General features: G+C 56.1%; 2 protein-coding genes across 3 annotated transcripts; one reads left to right on the plus strand and one right to left on the minus strand.

Annotated features, from left to right (window-relative positions):
- Positions 1 to 1577: 1577 nt before the first annotated feature.
- On the minus strand, positions 1578 to 12539 carry KDF1 (keratinocyte differentiation factor 1). 2 transcript variants are annotated; one of them, XM_064635239.1, is made up of 5 exons: positions 10025 to 12539; positions 8638 to 8829; positions 5510 to 6620; positions 4413 to 4487; positions 1578 to 3762 (listed from the first exon to the last, which is right to left on the minus strand). In XM_064635239.1, exons 3-5 carry the CDS (start codon positions 6600 to 6602, stop codon positions 3680 to 3682), a joined length of 1251 nt encoding a protein of 416 aa, XP_064491309.1. In that variant the 5' UTR covers positions 6603 to 6620; positions 8638 to 8829; positions 10025 to 12539; the 3' UTR covers positions 1578 to 3679. The 2 variants fall into 2 exon arrangements, with proteins under 2 accessions (XP_064491309.1, XP_064491310.1); XM_064635240.1 differs by lacking the exon at positions 10025 to 12539 and having other exon boundaries at positions 8638 to 9995.
- A 1039-nt stretch (positions 12540 to 13578) lies between these two features.
- On the plus strand, positions 13579 to 14399 carry TRNP1 (TMF1 regulated nuclear protein 1). The gene is made up of 2 exons (XM_064634868.1): positions 13579 to 13595; positions 13670 to 14399. Exons 1-2 carry the CDS (start codon positions 13579 to 13581, stop codon positions 14397 to 14399), a joined length of 747 nt encoding a protein of 248 aa, XP_064490938.1.
- Positions 14400 to 18068: the final 3669 nt, after the last annotated feature.

Raw genomic sequence — 18068 nt, forward strand, 5'->3', positions numbered from 1 at the left:
CGATGGCCTTGTCCTCTGCAAACACCCCGCTGCCACAGACTTCCCCCCCCAGGCCAAGGTGAATCAGGAGCACCCTTTTGCTTCCAAAGGCAGTTCCCCCTGGAATAAACCGGGCTCTGACAATGCTCAACTGTCTTAAAGAATGCAAAGCCCCACCTCAGTCCGAGTTACTGGAGACCACGGAGCAGGGGAATGCTGAGCACCACGAGGGACACTGGGATCCCAACCCTACAAACACATCCTTGTCCTGGCTCCCCGCAGATGTTTCCCGAGGCTGGGAATGGCCCTGCTGGAGGCTGACAGGTGATAAAGGTCCCTTTGTCTTTCCACACCTGTGCCAGGTCACCTGGAGAAGCTGTTTTGGTGCTGCCACCCTCCGGAGCCGGAGCTGCTGGCACATCCCAAGCTCCTCACCCACCTGCCCGGGGTCCCTCCCCTGTGCCCCTTCTCTAAAAGCAAAACCTTGCAGGCACACAGGCTCTGCAGAGTGTTTTCCATAGGGTAGAAGTTTTCCCCAGCCTTTTTTTTTTCTTTTCCAACAGCTGCTCTTGGCTCAGCTTCTATTAATGACTATTGCAGCTCAGACCATTTGGGAAATATCCCAAACTGCAGGGCTGCTTTGGGAAGAGTGATGGAACAGCAAAACCCCAAGGAGGGAAGCAGACACTATTTAATGTTACTGCTTAGTTTTAGGAGGAGCCTCAGCTCCATGTTACTACAAGGAGCAGGCTGTGAGGAATTAGGGTCCATCCATCTGCTTTCCAAGGTCTAAGCCACACGGAAATAAATAATTCAGCAGTTCAGGGTGTGGGTGAGGAAAAGGAATTTCTTTAACACTCCTGCAGCCATTCCCTGCAGAGTTCCCAAGCTGCCTTAAGCCAATCCCAGGGAACCACTGTGGGTTGGCTCGGGCTGGGCAGTACATGGATCCCTCAGAGGGATCCATCTCCAGAGACCCTTCCCAGCTGAGAGAAGGCAGCACTTACCTGTTCATGGCTTTGAAATCCTTCCAGGAAACACATCTCTCGAGTTGGTCCTGTGCACCAGGGGGAGAACCCACTCACACCCCCGTACTCTGCCCTGGGAGGGTGAGGGAAGGTCAGGGCGGGAGGGAATGAAGCTCTGCAGGTTATCCTGAGCTTTTGTAGTGAAATTGGGAAGCGCAGAACTGGTCCTTCAAGTCACAGGGTCGGAGGCTGAGCCAACCTCCCTCCCCGAGCTGATCCTGCCCAGACATCAGGGACAGCAGCAGCTCCCGAGCGATTCCTGCACTTCCTACCAAGGCCTGGTGACATCACAGGGACAAGATGGAAATTCTGGCCCCAGGCTCAGGTTTTCCAGAGCTCAGTTCCAGCATCAACCCTCAGGGAAGGTCCAGGTTTCCCTGCATGCCAACGGGGATTTCCCCAGAGGCTCCTTAATTTGAGCCAGGCACCATCCTGGCATTCAGCCCTCTGAACAATCCCCCTGGAGCTGCCAAATGGATGGAAAGATCTTTGTCTACCTGGCAAAGCAAGAATCAGCCACCCAGGATTCCCGAACTGATGCGAGCAGGAAGGTGAAGGACACAGCACAGGTAAAGAGCACGTCTTTTACTTTATAAAAAAGACCAAATCAGAACATTTAAGGCCAAGGAGTGCAAAAGAATCCCATAAGACACCACAGGTGAACCAGCTTCAGGAACCATCGAGTTGAAAATCTTCCTCTTAGTCAGTTTTTTTTGGGGGGGGGGGGTTTGGGGAAGGAGGGGGGTTGTTTTTTTGGTTTTTTTGTAAGCATAATCCCCACACATTCACTCTTCACACACAGACTATTTCACCTGCTCCAGCGGTCGCAGCTCGTTGCAAGTCCAGCTCACCCCTCGTCTCCAAAGCACAGCCCACAGAGCTGCTGTGTGTCAGCATGACCTGTGCTGAGCCCCAGTGCACAGGTTTGAGTAAACTTGTCCAAATAATAACGTCCCAATAATCCACTGGGAAGCAGAAACCAGGCGGGTCCATCCGTACGGAAGGAGGTGACCACACACGGCTCTTCTGGGAGTCCCAGCCTGGCCTTGCTTCAAGTCTTCTTGTATAAACTGGGCTTTTCACAAACCAACAGCTTTAAACACAAAGCAGGGAGGGGAAGCCAAATCTGAGGCTCAGTCTCTCCCCTCTTAAATAAGCCTGGCTGCTCAAGAGAGGAATTAAATCCTTCCCCTCTACCCAACCTTCCAAAGAGTAATCACAGGCTGTGAAATAAAGGCACATTTCGATTCAACTAAGGCACATTTCAGTTCAATTAAGGCACCTTTCGGTCCAATTAAAGCGCATTCCAGTCAAACAAAGGCACAAAAACATGGGCCACACCAAAGCACAGGGCCTATTTTGGGTTCCCTCTCCCCCAGAACCAGTGGGTGCGTTCATTCTATGGCTGGCAAATTCAACCAAGTGTTTTCTATTCATGTCCAAGGACACCCAAAAGTATAAACAAGTCCCGTGGCTGCACGTGTTTACTTTCTGATAAACAACCAAGTGGCAACACCACAGATCCAGCTTCCTCCTGCTGCAGTGCTGCAGCCCTCAAGGTCACCTGGCACTGTGCCCTGGGGGTAGCAATGCCCCATCTCCTGCTTCCCACTGCCTGGTGGAGAGGAGCAAAGGGAAGGAGAAGGTGCTGAGGGGAAGGAAAGGACCAGCAGTGCCTCACAAACCCTCTGCAGACTCTCTCAGGAGCCTTTCCTTTCAAAGCAAGCCACTTTTAAGGCATTTTCTAGCAAACACAAGAAGTTAGAGACAAACTATTTCCCTCACCTGCCACAGCCCTGTTTTCAGGCTTGCCCAGTGTGATGGGAAAACATGGAGGGCTTGGTAGAGGAGTGAGGAAGAGCTGTGACTGGCAGGGAAGTCACAGGTCAATGTGTGCACCTGGGAACACCTCACAGCTTTAGTTCACATCAGGCTGGCAGAGCTGATGCCCATGGTCTGCTCAGGGGGAGTGAAGGAAGCAGCTGAGCAGCCATCCCACCTCCCGTGTCTCAGGAGACACACCAAGAGGCCAAAAATTAAATTAACCCCTTTACCTGAACCTTCTGCTCACAAGGCAGCAGGAGATGACACCAAGGGTCAGCAGGGAGAAGGCAGATCTGGCTACTGCAAACACTGTGGGTGGAGCACACAGGTTTTTTGGGGACCAACCCAGCCACTTTAAACAGAGATCTGGGTCCCTAGAGAGGGATTTGGGTCTCTAGAGCCTCAGTATCAGCACCAACACAGAGACACCACTCAGTTATTCCCTACCCAAGTTAACTCAGGCAGTGCCAGGAAGCAAGAACTGTACAACAGATCCCCAAAGCAGGGAAAGGGCTGGGCCACTGAGGCTGTTGGAGCTCAACATGATTTACAGAAATCACGGAGGCACGAGTCATCTGATACTTCCTTGTCCATCTTCTCCTCCCTGGGCACACACTCCGCCTCCCAAGTTCATTAGCTCCACAGTTCTCCTCCTTGATGTTCTACATTGTCCAAAAAAACCCCAAAATATCCGGTGAAATTCAGGCAGCAGGAGGAATTTGGCTTCAATAAAGGATCAGGGTAGACTGAGGGAGGGGGAAAAAAAGTGGCCTAGCACATTCCATATGGAAAGAGGAGGAATGTGACTGCAGCAAAGCCCTGGAATGCCTGCCTGCTGCCTGGGTCCTTTAACAATACACCTGAAGCAGAGGTGCCCCAGACGAGTCAGTCTCTGTGTCTTGGAAAGAGGAATCTCTGCTTGTTGGAGAGCCTTGGAGAGAAGAGAGAAGAGATGGTGACATTAGCCAGGGTGAAGCACAGCAGTGGAGCACCTGGCAGGTGGGGAAGGAGCTGCCACAAAAGGCTTTGTGTATCATGAGGGAGGAGAAAGCCACAAAAAGCCCACGGGCAGGGAACAACCCTGCCTGTATTGTAGCCATCTCCTAGGACAGATCTGTTATTATGCAGGTGGAAACTTGTCCTTTAGCCCTGGGCTGCTTTTTGGGAGGATCAGAGCTCAGGGGGACAGCCCATCACTCTCCCCTGCTTCCCTTTTGCACAGTTCCTTTTGTTCCCAAGTCTCACCCAGCTGTGACCTTCGGCAGTCACACCCCAAAGACAGCCCCAAACTTTGTCAAGGCACACAGAGACTGAAAGCTCCCAGGACGAATACTGTGGAAGGACAGAGAATGCCCCATACTTGGATTTCAATCCTTTTCAGAAGGACCCACCAACCCAGGGAGTCTCCTGAGCTCCCGTCGCTCCCGAAGCCCAAGAGAACTGAGGGGAATCTAAAGGGCAGGGTCAGCTCAGCCTTTGTGGAGGGTGGAAACTGGAGGCACGTGAAATAGGGGAGGTTCAGGGCATCCCCCTCACTGCTGTGATGCCTCTGCAGCCCAGGCCCCCCTCCAGGTCTGTTACCTGCGCTGCTGTGCCGCCTCATATTCCGGGCCATCACATCTGCCGGCGTTTCTTCCGATATTTGCACGGCCAAATCTGGAATGAAAAACCAGGAGGGCCTGAGACAGGAAAGGATGACTCAGCAGCAAGGAGCCCTGTCAGGGAACACGGGGATCTCCACGAGGCACCACCCTCAGGGAACAGGAGAGGTTGAGTCTGGTTCTTCCCACTGCTTCCACCATTTCCTGGTAACCTGAGCTCTGTGGTCCTTAAACACCAGGAAGGAACAGCAGCCTCCCTCCTAACCTGGGAAGCACAACACACACTTGGTTTCCTCTGTTACTGCTGGATGTCTCCTTGCCCCCCACACCCAGCTTTCCAAGGTCTTTCTACAACAAACTCTCTTACAACCTGTTCTGGAGGTCGGGCACTTCAGGCTGCTCCGGCGAGCAGGAAGCAGCCCTGGCACAACCAGGAGGCACTGCTACTGTGGGACAGCCCTTCCCTTGTCTTTGCAGGGATATTTACCATGTGGAGGAGGTCTCAGCTCGGAGGAGATGCTGTCACAGTAGTCTAAGGGTGGTATTAGACAGGTAGCACACGGGACAGAGCCAGCTGAGTAACTGGACATCCCCTGGCACAAGCAGCTCATCTGGTCATACCAGTTCAGTTTGACTCACGGTCTTTGTGCCTCGCTTAGAGGTGCAGAGGAAAGGCAGAATCACTGCAGCAGCAGCATAAGCCCTTCTATTGCTCAGCAAAAACCTCACTGGCAGGGAAAGATACGCTCAAGAAAGGCACCACACAACGAGGGTGAGAGGCAGAGGTCTCCATAAGGAAAGCAAATTAACCCGTACATTTTAAGCCTTGCAAAATAACGAACTGAGAGCACAGCTGCTGCAGCAATGCAGGTACAGATGTACTTTATCAGAGGCAATGATATGTTCCATGGATCAAAATACATACACATACCTACACAGTTCTGTACTCATCTGTGCTGCTAAAGAAAATGAGCTAAAGCCTACCCTGAGGACAGACAACAATAGCTCCACAGCCACATCTCCGTGGCTTGGGTAAAACAACCCAGCAAAGCAGCAGCACCCAGGGACCCCACATACCATCCTGGCTCATGACCATGGACTCCAGCATCGTCTCGTTGCCGCTGTCGGGCGCGTTGCCCCGGCTGGACTTCTCCTCGTGGCTCTGGCTGGCTGGGATGGAAATGTGGGGCCGGACCCTGCTTTTGCGGGTGCTGATGCGGATGATGCCTCGGACCAGCCTGCACTCGGCATCCTGCTCGTCCAGGTTGTAGTCCTGAGTTATGCTGTTGATGAGGTCCGAGATCTTGTTGGTCTTCTCCAGGAAGACGGTGTCCGAGGTGCACTTGGCCAGCTCGTCGATCTGGTGGACGCTGAAGAGCTCCGTCAGCTTCTTGAAGATCAGGACATCGATCTGCCTGCTGGACATGGAGCCGTTCAGCTCACTGATGTCCACATCAGACTCGTGGAAGGAATAATACTCCTCCGAGCTCCGGTGGCTGCTGGGGAGCGGCGGCTTTTCTATGCTGTTCCTGAAGGGCTTCTCCAGCAGCTCCTTGCAGCAGGAATCCGATTCCAGCTGGTGGCTGGGGCTCCTGTTTTGGTAGACAGGAATGCCCTTCAGCTTCACATCCGGGTAACTGAAACTGCTGCCCACGCTGGACTTTTTTATCTGGTTCCCGTTCTTCTCAGCGGGAGAGACGTTGGTGGGGCTGTTTGGCAGCCGCCCGTTATAGTCTCCGTTCTTTCCATCGTCAGTGGAGGTCTCGGTGGGCCCGGGGTAGGGGACACAGACACTGCAGTCCTGGAAGCAGCCCCCACAGGTCACTATACAACAGAAAACAGCCTTGTACGTGTTCCAGGCCTGAGACAGAGAGGAACAGCAAAAGCTCTGGTTCGGGGGAGCCTCTGCTGTGCCAGAGATAAAGGTAATTGTCTCTGCCTCTCTGCCGTTGGAGTCTTTGAGCTCAGCTTTGCGCCCTTTCCTGTCCCGCATCTGCTGGGCTCGGCTGCGGCTGGGCTTGATCTCCGGCGTGGAGCCACTGAACACCTCCAAGCTGACATCTGTGCCCTTGGCCGCCCGGGTCCGCAGGGGCACGGCCTCCTGGCAGGACTGGTTCAGCTGGCGGTGGCTGTTCAGGTCCTGGGGGAGTCGTGTTTTCCGGCCCAGCATGGCTCAGCACTCGGGCACCTGCGGAACAGGGAGGGCTCAAGGTACAGCTTTCGTCACCAGCCCCACCTCAGCGAGCTGCCCATCAGCACAGAGGGGCCTGACAGTCAAACTCAGTGACTCTCAGATTCAACATTTCGGTTTTCACAGGGATGTCTCTCCTTGGGACTTATGCTGTTCCCACTTGTGGCACAGAGGGGGAATCCAGCCCCTGTTTCGGGGCTCTCTGGCTACTCAAGCTTTGCTTCCTTTTGGTAGATGCTCAAACTAGAAGATATGTACTTTAAAAGGACTATTTTAAGACATCAAAATCCTTGTAACCTTCAGAAGAGGTTTCCTCAAAGCAGCTGGGAGTCAGGCTCTGGAGCAATAAACTCACAGCACAGCTGGAGGTGGAGCTTGGAGCTGACAGGCTCCAAAGGGAAAGTATCTTTTTTTAAACAACTCCCCTTTGTCTCGCATTCCTTAGGATTAGGCTGGGCCCTGACAGCGCTTATCCATTTCAAAACACATCTGTGCCCAGGAGGAGATGACAAGCAATCCATCATTATGCAAGCTGCCAGTTCAGACTCCACATTATTTGGTGCTATTTAAATTCAGGGGATTTAGCAATGCTGGCATTACTAACACTAATGATTTTTGCCAGTCATGCTAAGGTTGGGTCGTGTCAAACACTTCCCTGTGAAAACCCGATGTCTTCATCTGGATCAAGGAAAAGGTCTTGTCAACAAGTTGGTCTCAAATCACTCCTCAAGGGAGCAAAACCTTTACAAGCCCTACTACAGAGATCCCACATCAGACTCTGCTCAACTGTTTCCCTTGTTACCAACACGACTGCTCCAGGTCTGCACGCAGGAGTAAACTGCTTTTACAGCATCCACTGTCACAGTTTATCTCCACAGAGCCAACAATCAGAGCTTGGCATGTTAATTCTCCTTGTTATTAATCTTTTTATCATTAAAGCTCGGCACTGGGCGATGCTGAGTCAGGTCAAGGCTGTCACTCTCCACTTCTATTGCTGCTGCCTTTATCCCAGGCTGTGGTGGGCCCCTAAATTCTCCATGGTTTCCAAGCTTCTTGGCTAACACTGCTTTCACCCCCAAGAGATCCTTTTAAACACTAATTAGGGTAATTAATAAGCAATGAGAACCCAGCCATAGCTTAAACGTTTTAATACTGTCCTTGTTGCTCTGCTATAGACTTTCTATAGGGCACCTCAAGCATGAATAAATAAATCTGTCTGACCTTGTTAGAGCATTGCCTCTTTATCCACTGTTTTTTTAAACAAATAGAAACATTTTCTCCACAAAGGAACAGGCCCAGACTGAAAGCCAGGCAGTTACAGCACATCGCTGCTTTCCAGGAATATTTTGGCTCTGTTACCTTATAAAAATTCATCCCAGGAGCTTCCTCTGCACATTCCTGGGCAATATGTTAAATAAAAAGCCCCAGATGCTGCAACTTCAGTGCTGAGCAGGCAGAGCTCCCTCACCTCAGCATCAGTGGAGAGTTTTGATTGCTTTCTCTTCAGAACAACAAAGTGTTTTTCCTCAGCTTCATCATTTGTTCGAAATTTAAAAACAGGCCAAAAACATTTGAGCTGCACTGAGGACAGAGCAGATTACTGGGAAGTTTCTCTTCATCCTGAGGCCTCAGGAAGAGATCCAACATCTGCACTGCTCACTTGTATCACAGCAACACAACACTCTGTGTTCTCTGTGCCAACAGCAACACTCACTTATATAACAATACACGATGTTCTGGAATTTCAGAGCATCTTGGACACAAGGAAGAGTATGAAAAAGAGCTGCAGGGACACGTGTCAGAGACAGGGACCTGTCAGAGTCCTGGGCTCGCCCCTTCCCATGACAGGTCATGTTTCTGCAACCACTGGATCACACGGAAAAGTCCCCTGGGAGCATGGACAAGACACAGCTCCTCAATCCAGCAGCTTCTCTAGCACAGGCAACAGGCTGGCCTGAAACCCACAGCCATAAACAAGAGCTCAGACCAAAATCCACATCCAAGTGATACTCACAGGGTCGTGACTCTCTCGTTGCTTCCTCTGCCGTCACGCAGGCGCCGTGTGAGACTGGAGAAGGTCCCTCCAAAGAGCCTCAGCATCTGCTCCAGAGCAGCAAGGAAGGATTCAAAAAGGGTTTGCACCTCTAAGAGTTAGCCTGGGTCTAAGGTCTTCATTGTTCACAGGACAGGATTTCTTTGTGAAGTTCTAAAAAAAAAAAAAAAAAGCTAAATTAAGTTGTGAACCTCCTTAATTTACACATGGGTTTGACAATAACAGTATAGCTGGTGTTGCTGGAAGCCAGGGAATGTCTCCCGAGTTCAGGAGACAGGGTTTACACAGAGATACAACTTGTCTTAACTCTGTGGAATTTTCTAAGCAGCCTTGCCAGGAGCTGAAAGCTGCCCTGTAAAGCTCCTGTTCTGTCTGCTGACACTAGGCAGTGATGGAGATCCTGGCCCAGAGTAACGTGGATCCAGCATCTTCCCTGTGCTGCTGGATCCTCCCTCTCAACTATTTGGGATCTAAACAGCCCAGCCGAGGAACTGCCTCTCACCAAATGCCTCCCTGTGCCCCTGGCCCAAAACCAGCTGACAGCCAAGACTCCACCATGCTGCAGGGAAACAAAATTTGGCCCTTCTTTCTCACAAATAAAGGAGAAGGAAGGGGGAGACCTGCCTGGGCACTAAACAGAGCTCCCTCTGCCTACCATGGGCCCCCTGATGTCCTCCAAACAGGGGATTTTTGGGGAGAGGAGAAGCTGGCAGCAGGGACAGCCCCATCCCAGCCCGGCCTGCCCTGCCCTGCGCAGGGTCCTGCCCCACTTCTCACTGAAGTTTTCCATCCCTGGAAAGCAAAGCCGACCCCAGCAGGGACCAGGGAGACCCCAAAAACCCGCGGACAGAGCTCCCACCACCACCAGCCCCCCGGGAGAGCCCCGACACCGTCCCCCGCGGCCAGGGCGGGGAAGGTCCGGGAGCAGCGGGAAGCGAAAAGCGAGGGAGTGCCAGGGAGAGCCGGGGGCAATGGGGGGGATGTCCCCAAACCTTGCGGTGGGGGACCCGGGGGTCCCTGTGCCGGGGGAGTCCGGGGCGCACGGGGAGGGCGAAGCCGCCCTGGCGGGGGGACGGAGCCGAGGGGCGCGGGGGGCTCGGCGGGGTGGGTGTGTGACGGGATCCTCGGGGCGGGGGTGGGATATCCCGCTGTCCTTCCCTCCCTCCCTCCCTCCCTCCGTGCCGGTCGCGGCCTGCGCTCCCCCCGGGCCGGGAGGCGCCGGTCAGCGCCGGGCGGTGCCGCCGGGGTGGGCGGCGGGGCCGGGGCTGATGCCGGGGCCTGGGGGGGGGTCGAGGCCGGGGGTCGGGGCCGAGCCGGGGCCGGGCCGGGTCCCTCCGCCCGGCTTTACCTGCGAGCCGGGAGCGCCGTCCGGCCCCGCCTCACCTGCGCCAGGTGAGACACGTGACGCGGACGGGCCGCGCCGAGGGACAGCAGAGCGCGCCGGGCGAAGCGGCTCCATCCCGCCGGGAATGCCGCTCCGTCCCGCCGGGAATGCCGCTCCGTCCCGCCGGGAATGCCGCTCCCCCGGGGAACATCCCTCCCCCCGGCCCCCCGGGAGTCTGCGTCAAAGCAGCCGAGCAGCCTCGTCCCCAGCGGGATCCCGAAGTAGCGCTGGCTCCCCGGGGATCGGCTCCCCCAAGGGTCCCCGTCCCCACCCTTAAGGTCTCCATCCCCGAGGATCCCTGTCTTGAAGGATCCCTAACCCAGTGTATCCTCATCCTCAAGGATCCCTGTCTCGAAAGATCCCTGCCTCAATGTATCCTAATCTCCAAGGATCCCTGCCCTGAAGGATCTCCATTCCAATGTATCCTCAACCCCAAGGATCCCTGTCGTAAAGGATCCCTAATCCAATGGATCCTAATTCCCAAGGCTCCCTGTCCTGAAGTGTCCCTATCCCAATGTATCCTCATCCCCAAGAATCCCTGCTCCAAGGGATTCCTATCCCAATGTCTCTGCATCTCTGAGGATCCTTGCCCTGAAGGATCCTTATCCCAAAGGATCTCTGTCCTGAAGGATCCCTATCCCAATGTATCCTCATCCCCAAGGACGCCTGTCCTGAAGGATCCCTATCCCAAAGAGTTGGGGGTTTGGATCCTTTCCTGAAGGTTTGGAAAAAAGGATGGAAACCCATTGGGAAGGTGGCAGCAGGGCAACAGCTGTGCACTGAGGCTGCTGCCAGTTTCCAGGAGGAAAGAGAAGAGAGAAATCAGTTTAAAGGATGATGCCAAGAGTCTCCTTCCTTCTCTAAAGGGCACAAAGACAGTGTTTATTTATTCAAACCTCTGGCACTGAAGCCCAGCCGATGTCGTTTCCCCGTCTGGGATTTCATTTGTGGATAACTCACAGCACTGCTTGGAAATGTGTCCTCTCCTCTGCCAGCTGCCTTGAGCACAGATCCCAGCCATGAAACCTCTCCTGTCACTGTCCCATGCAGCCTGGCACTTCCAGGATGAGCTGAGCAGCACAGTGTGACCCCCTGAACCAACAACCACTCAGCTCCCGAATTTTTCCCTGTGTCCCATCACAGTGTCCCACCCCTGTCCCAAACTGCTGATGCTGGGTCCAGGGTGGTGGGACAGGGAACTGGGTCAACCCAGGAGTCCTGGGGTTTAAACCTGAAATCCTGATGCAGGATTCCTTCCCTTAAACTGTGTCAAGATGAGAGACCAGCGCCTGGGCCCCCCTGTCCTGGTAACTGGGACACCTGGGGACAAACTTGCAGAGAGGCTGGGAGATATGGCAGCAACATTAATTATTTGCTGCCTGTAACAAGGCTTTGTTTTTCTGGAGCACATCCCAGTGCGGGGCTTTAAAGAGGCTGGAGACGAGGCCAGTGCACATCCCGTGGCTGTGTCCTCCCGCTGCCTGCATCCCTGTGGGAATACTGGGACTGGGCTGGCGGTGGGATGCAGGGTGGGGTCCCATCCTGGTGTCCCATCCCGGTGGTTGGTGCCTTGGCAGAGGGGCGCTGCCAGGGGAGGGAGAACAAAGCTCCCACCGGGCTTTTGCATCACCGAGGTTTATTCTGAGCGCTGCTAATTGCAGCCTCCTCTGCTAAATCATTAATAGCTCGTCAGCCCGGGCAGAGATCCTGCAGTGCCAGAGGGTTCTGGGGACTCAGTCACTAACTTACTTCAGGGCAGGGGCAGTTCTTTTATTTTCCTACTGTTTACCTTTTCCAGCTGCTGTCTGCTCACCACTGGGACGTGCTGGGACAGCCTGGGGACATGGTCACCTTCAGCCTCACTGCCCAACAAACCCAGCCCCCCTTTCCCCCCTGCTCCCTGTTTCCATGTCCTTTTCTCACCCCGGAGCAGGGCCTGGAGCTGGGAAGGTGACAAGCAGCGCAGGCGTGGGAGGTGATCCAAGAAAAGCAATTATTTTCTGAGCAGGTGACGACAAAACAGGCACCTCCTGAGATCACTCCAACCTCTGCAATTCAGAGGTTGCACTTTTGGGGAATGGGGGGAGCTCAGAGCACGGCAGATCCCAGCCCTTTTTCCCTTCAGGAGATACCCTTGGGGATCCAAGTTCCAAGGAAGCAGAGAAAAAACGAGAGAGGAGGATGTTCTGTTAAATTCCTGCCTGTCCCCACAGATTTTTAGGCATGGGGAGCAAGGGTAGAGCTTTAACCCCACGATGGAGCAGCCCCCCTCAAATCCCACACCCCGTTTTAGAGCAGCATTTGTATCAGATACACGAAGACTTCAGCTTTCCCACAGCCTGGAATGCAGCCTGCAGGGCTTGAGGAAGTGCCGTGGCCGTGTCCCCGACCCCGGGCGGTGGGGGTGCGGAGTCTGCCGGGGACGAGCCGGCAGCGGGGGCTGGAGCAGTGACGCAGCGGCCGCTGACGCCGCTCCGGTGCCTGGCAGACGTGTGGCAGCCTGGCAGGAGCAGGAATGTGATGCAAAGCGCAAGAGATGGGGTTTTATTTTTCCTCCTAAGGTAAGGGAAGCAAAAATGTCACCAGCTTCGTGGGCGACATCCACTGCAGGCCTGGATGTGGCTCTGCTCGGAACAGATTTAGGCTGGGTTTTTGTTTTTAGCTTAGGCTTTTGCTCCGGTTTGGGGGTGGGATGAGAGCTCGGCACCTGGTTTCTGTCATCCCTTTTATCCTCTCTGCTGCTGCGATGTGAAACACGAGCAGGTTTTACCCCACGCACCCACATGAAGATGCAGCTACTGAGGATGGCATTCCGGCAGGAGGAACCCCAAAAACCAGGCCCTGTGGGGGAGCAAGGTGGCAGCGGCACCTCCCTCTCCAGCCTCCTCCCCGTGCCATCCCACCCCCAGGTCTATTAACACCGTACAAATGATAATGACGTTGGCAGCGATGTTGCCGTGACAGCCCTGCGACCACGGACACGTGGTCGTGGTGTCACATTCCCTGCACCCCAGGATGGGACACCCCAGCCACAGCCCCGGTGGGTGGGTGGGGAAAGGGGCTGCCCCCTGCTCTTCTCCTTGCCCCAGGCAGAGGCACCGGCATCCCTCAAACAGCACCAAGACCTTCTCAGCTGCTTCTCTCAGGAGCTGCAGACTCAAACCAGCCGTTCCAGTAACCCCTCACAGTCCAGCCTCCCCCACTAACCCATCCCGGTAAATCTCCCCAGGAAACCTTTTCCGGTCCAGCTTTTCCCAGTGACCCCTCAGTAACTGTCTCAGCATTTCCCAGTGATACCAGCCCTCCCCAGCTCCCTATTACCCACCGGCGCCCCCCGAGGGCACCACAAACTGGTAACGCCACCGGGACAGTGCCCTACCGGGCCACACCGATCCCGGTGTCCTGTCAGTGCTGGCACCGAGCCCGTATCGATGCCATACTGGGCCATACCGAGCCCGGGGCCGGTGTTGGACAGAGGCCGGTGCCAGTACCGGGTCTGTACAGGGCCATACCGAGCCATGCCCGGCCCGGTGTCGTACCAAGGCTGAGGCCGTGCCAGTGTCGATACCGGTAATGTGCCCTACCGGGCTATGCCGAATCCCGAGCCAGTGCAGAACCAAGCCCGTACCGGTGCCGTACCGGTCCGTACCGACCCCCGGGCTGCACCGCACCGCTCCGGGGTCGCGCGTCCCTCCCCTACCCCTCCACCCCCCCTTTGCCGGTGCGGAGCCGCTGCCGGAGCCGCCTCCGCCGGGGCCGAGCCACCCTCCGCCAGCACCGCCCCCGGGCTATATATCCCCGCCGCATCCCTCCTCTCCCGCTCCCGCTCCCCATGGCTGCATCACCGGCGGCACCGGCATCCCGGAGCCCCGCCCGCGGCGACGCGCAGCGCCCGTCCCGCGGCGGCCCCGGCGGCCCCGAGGCGGGCACGGAGAGCGGCGGCGGCGGCGGCAGCAGCAGCCCCGGCGCGGTGGAGCTGGCGGCGGCCCGGCGGCGGCTGGTGGCGGCGGAGGGGCGGCGGCGGGCGGCGGCGGAGCTGGAGGGGCGCGTGTGGCAAGTGCACTGCGCCCTGCGGCACGCAGAGCTCCGCCTGGCCGCCCGGGCAGAGACCCTGGGCCGGCTGGGGGCCGGCGTGGCACAGGCACAGCTGGCGCTGGCGGCCCAGAGCCAGCGGCTGCAGAAGGGGCTCCGCCGCCGCCCGCGCCCCCGGCCCGCCGCGCTCCTCGCCGCCGCCCGCGCCCTCCGCAGCTGCGTGCCCTGGGCACCGTCCCGGGCACGGGGGGCGGCCGCGGGGACCCCCGTTCGCCGGCTGCCGGCGGCGCCCCGCGGGTCCGCGTAGGGAGGGAGGGGGACGGGGAGGTGTGAAGGGGGCTGGGGTGCTTAAGGGAGTTTGATCGGGGGGGTTTCTGAAAGTTCTTTGGTGGGTCTGGGGACCCTGCAGGATCTGGGAGGACCCAGTGCTTCGAGGAGCCCTGGGGAGTCTGATCGGTGAGGGTTCGGTGGGGGGTTTGGGGAGCTGGAGGGGTTTGGGGTCCTTGAGGGGGTTTGATCGGGTGGGTTCTGGAAGTGGAGGGTGCCGTGATGGGTCTGGGGACCCTGTGGGATCTGGGGGGATCCAGTCCTTCGAGGAGTGTGATCGATGAGGATCCGGGGGCTTTGGGGGTTCTGAAAGTGGGGGACAGTTTGATGGGCCTGGGGGACTCTGCAGGATCTGGGGGACCCCGCGGCATGGGGGGATCCTCCTCCTGAGAAGTCTGACTGGTGAGGACCCAGGGGGCTTTGGGGTCTGGGGGGGGGTGTCTGGGGAGCTGGAGGGGTCTGGGGTTCAGGGGGGACTGATCGGTGGGATACGGGGGTTCTGAAAGTGGGGGGCACTTTGATGGGTCTGGAGAACCCTGCAGGATCTGGGGGACCACATGGTGTGGGGGTGACCCAGCAGGGTCTTGGGTCCTTTAGAGGGTTTAGGGAAGTCTGGTGGGTTGGGAAGCAGTGCGTTTGCAGGTCCTGATTGGATTCTGCAGGGTGGGAGGGGTCTGGGGGACACTATAGGGTGGGGGACCCAGCAGGATCTGGGGAATCTGATGGGCTGGGACCCAATGGATTTGGGGGTCCCAGAGGGATTCTGCAAGGTGGGGGAGGTCTGGGGGACCCAGTGGGGTCTGGGGACCTTGGGGGTGGCCTGAGGGGTCCAATGGACTGGGAGGGCTTAAGCATCCCTGGGGGTCCCAGAGAGATCCTGCAGGGTCTGGGGGACTCTATGGGGTGGGGGTACCCAGCAGGATCTGGGGACCCCAGCAGTGGCCTGAGGGGTCTGATGGGGGAAGACCCTGTGGGGTCTGAGTTGTTTGGGGTTCTGTAGGGGACCCTCTGTTATTGGAGAACTCCTCAGCAGGGTCTGGGGACCTTGGGGTGCTCTGAGGAATTTTTTGGCAGGGAGGGGGTGGTCCCTGGGTGTTTGGAGTGCTTGAAGGATCCTGCAGGGTCGGGGTCCAGGGTGTGCAGTGAGCTGGCAGACTGGGGGGGGCAGTGAGGTTGGGGGGCCCAGCAGGGTCTGGGAACCCCCATGGGGTTGGGAGACCCTCCAGGGTCTGGGATCCCTGGAGGATCTTGCCAGGTTTGGGGGTGTTTATCGGGGAATCTACTGCCAGCACCTCTATTTCAGTCTGGAGTCACCTCCCTCTCTAAGGCAGCAGGTTCAGGGCAGCCACTCTGGGGCAGGGCCCCTTCCCTGTCCGAGCCCCACAGACCCCCAGGAGGGGTCCCAGAGCCCTTGGGCCAGCAGGACACTGATGGGACTGGGACTGATCCTGGGCCTCTGTGCAAGCCTCAGTGGGGAATTGAGCAGGCTGGGGCCACCCCACTTCCACCAGCCCTGGCCAGCGACTTCAGCCCCAGTAGGGGCAGAGAGCGGGAGAGGACTGGAATTCATGAGGGCTGGAACTCGTGATGGCACCGGCACCGTTCGCCTCCCATGGAGCTGGAATTTTGGGACTGCTCTGATGACTGACCAAGCGGGTGACACTTGAAACCTCCCAGTGCTTCCAGCAAACGTCCTTGGGGACATCCAATGTCACCTGGCAGCAGAGCCTGTCGCTGCAGGCTGGCGAGAAGGCACGAGGAGGCGGAGGAGGGCTCGGGATGAAGGATCCCTCCCCGGGCAGAAGGCTCGTGCAGGGCCCTGGTGCTGCTGTCCCCATCACTGTCCCCATCGCTACCCCACCAGCCCTGAGCCGGCCTCAGGGCGGAGGGCTCAGACCTGACGGGATCACCCCTGGGATCACCCCTTTGGATGGAGGACTCGGACGTGATGGGATCACCCTTTCCCTGCCGGGAATTGCAGTGGCTCAGCTGGCAAAGCCCCCCCCGTGATCCCACTGCTCCGCCGGACACAGCGCTCGCCGTCCCCGGGATAACAGAGCCCCTCACCTGAGCCACCAGCTCTCGCTTCGCTGTGCCAAGCTTCTGCAGTGGCTTTCCCCCAGAGGCTGCATGAATCCCACTGGAAAAAATGTTATTTATTTTACTTAAAAAAACACCCCCACTTGGTTTTGGGCTGGGGCGGGGGGTGGGATTTCACTGACGTCTGAATGTGCCGCGACTACCTTGGTGTGACAGCAGGTCTGTTGTGTAACCCTGGCTGCTGCTGCTGCCCTCACCGTGCTCTGGAATAAACTTTGATATATATTTTATTCATTACATGCAGTGTCCTGAGGTGCTGGTTGAAATATAACCGAGAGGGTGATTAGAATGGGGATTAGCAAATAAGCCCCGGTAATGGCGTGTAATTAATACCAGGGTGGATTTCTCTGATTATCGACCTCTTCCCTCCTCCGGGGGTGTGGGGACATGGAAAATGTGCTCAGAATTCCTGCAGCAGAATGTCACTGTGGGTGGCTGGGGTCTCTGGCACCACATATGTAAGTATATATTTATATATATATATATACACAAAAATACAGACATAGTCTTTCCTGAAAAACTCATATAAGGTGACTAATAAGGTACAACTTGCACGTAAATATGTGCAGAAAAGAGGTGGCAGAGAAATATTTAAGCTACCACCCTGCCTTTATGGTCCTGCACTGGGAGACCTATGCCTTATTCCCATTAATCCCAGTTTTCAAACAATTCTCGGGTTTGTGCTGTCCTAAGTGGAGCTCTGAGTGCTCTGATACCCCTTGGTGCTCCCTAATTTCTTCCCTTTCACTAAATCAGTCCCTGGGGGAGGTTTTCCCCTCAGTGCTCAGCTGTAATCCCAGCCAGGAGGTGATTCCTGGAGCCGGGTGGGGAATTTGCTGTTAATAGCAGCTTATGGGTCTCAGCCAGGAGAAGGGACACATTATCTCTCTCAGGCTTTCAATTAATGGTATGAAATGCACAGCTTGGGCTTAAATCCCTCGATTTTTTTCTCCCCTTTCTCTGGTGATTATTTGCAAATCAGCTTTTGACCCGATTAGAGCAGAACCGACTCAGAGGAAACGCAGGGAAAGACCTTAAAATTGTGATAAATCAACTCCAATAAACCAGTCAGACCAAAATAATTCAAAACCCTTCGATGCAATGGTTCATCCACACCCTTTGGTCTCAGTAAGGATATGGTCTCATCCCACTTTGTATTCCTGGAGTATCTTCAGCTGGAACATGACATCCATCACAATTCACTCTTACTCCCATTTTCCTCAGGGATGTGGTCAGCGAGGCCAGGAGGAGTGTGGAAGGGCAAGAAGGAGACCCCAGGCCTCCTCACCACCCTGCAAATAGATGAAATAAGGATGCCTGTCTGCTCCAGGTGCCCAGGGAACACCATGCCCAGGATTTCAAAGGATGGGGAAAGGCAGTGGGGTCCCCTCTGTCTGCTGGGACAGGGGGACATCCCCTCATTCAGCAGTTAAACTGCACTGGGGAGATTGGGACGGGCAGTTGTGTCCTGGTTTTTGGAGTGGAGGAATAACAGCAGCTCCCCAGGCTGATACTGGAGTGAGAAGTGATCCCTGTTTCAGGAAAAATA

Source organism: Pseudopipra pipra, chromosome 24 (assembly GCF_036250125.1).
Source record: "Pseudopipra pipra isolate bDixPip1 chromosome 24, bDixPip1.hap1, whole genome shotgun sequence".
Taxonomy (NCBI): Eukaryota; Metazoa; Chordata; class Aves; order Passeriformes; family Pipridae; genus Pseudopipra; species Pseudopipra pipra.

Bases quoted from the DNA above. Each gene is read 5' to 3' on its own strand.
- KDF1 (XM_064635239.1), bottom strand. From the start codon at position 6,602: ATGCTGGGCCGGAAAACACGACTCCCCCAGGACCTGAACAGCCACCGC. The intron at 4,488-5,509 runs GTATGTGGGGTC...TTTTCATTCCAG, and splicing joins CATGGTCATGAGCCAGGATG to ATTTGGCCGTGCAAATATCG. The intron at 3,763-4,412 runs GTAACAGACCTG...CTTCTCTCCAAG, and splicing joins GAGGCGGCACAGCAGCGCAG to GCTCTCCAACAAGCAGAGAT.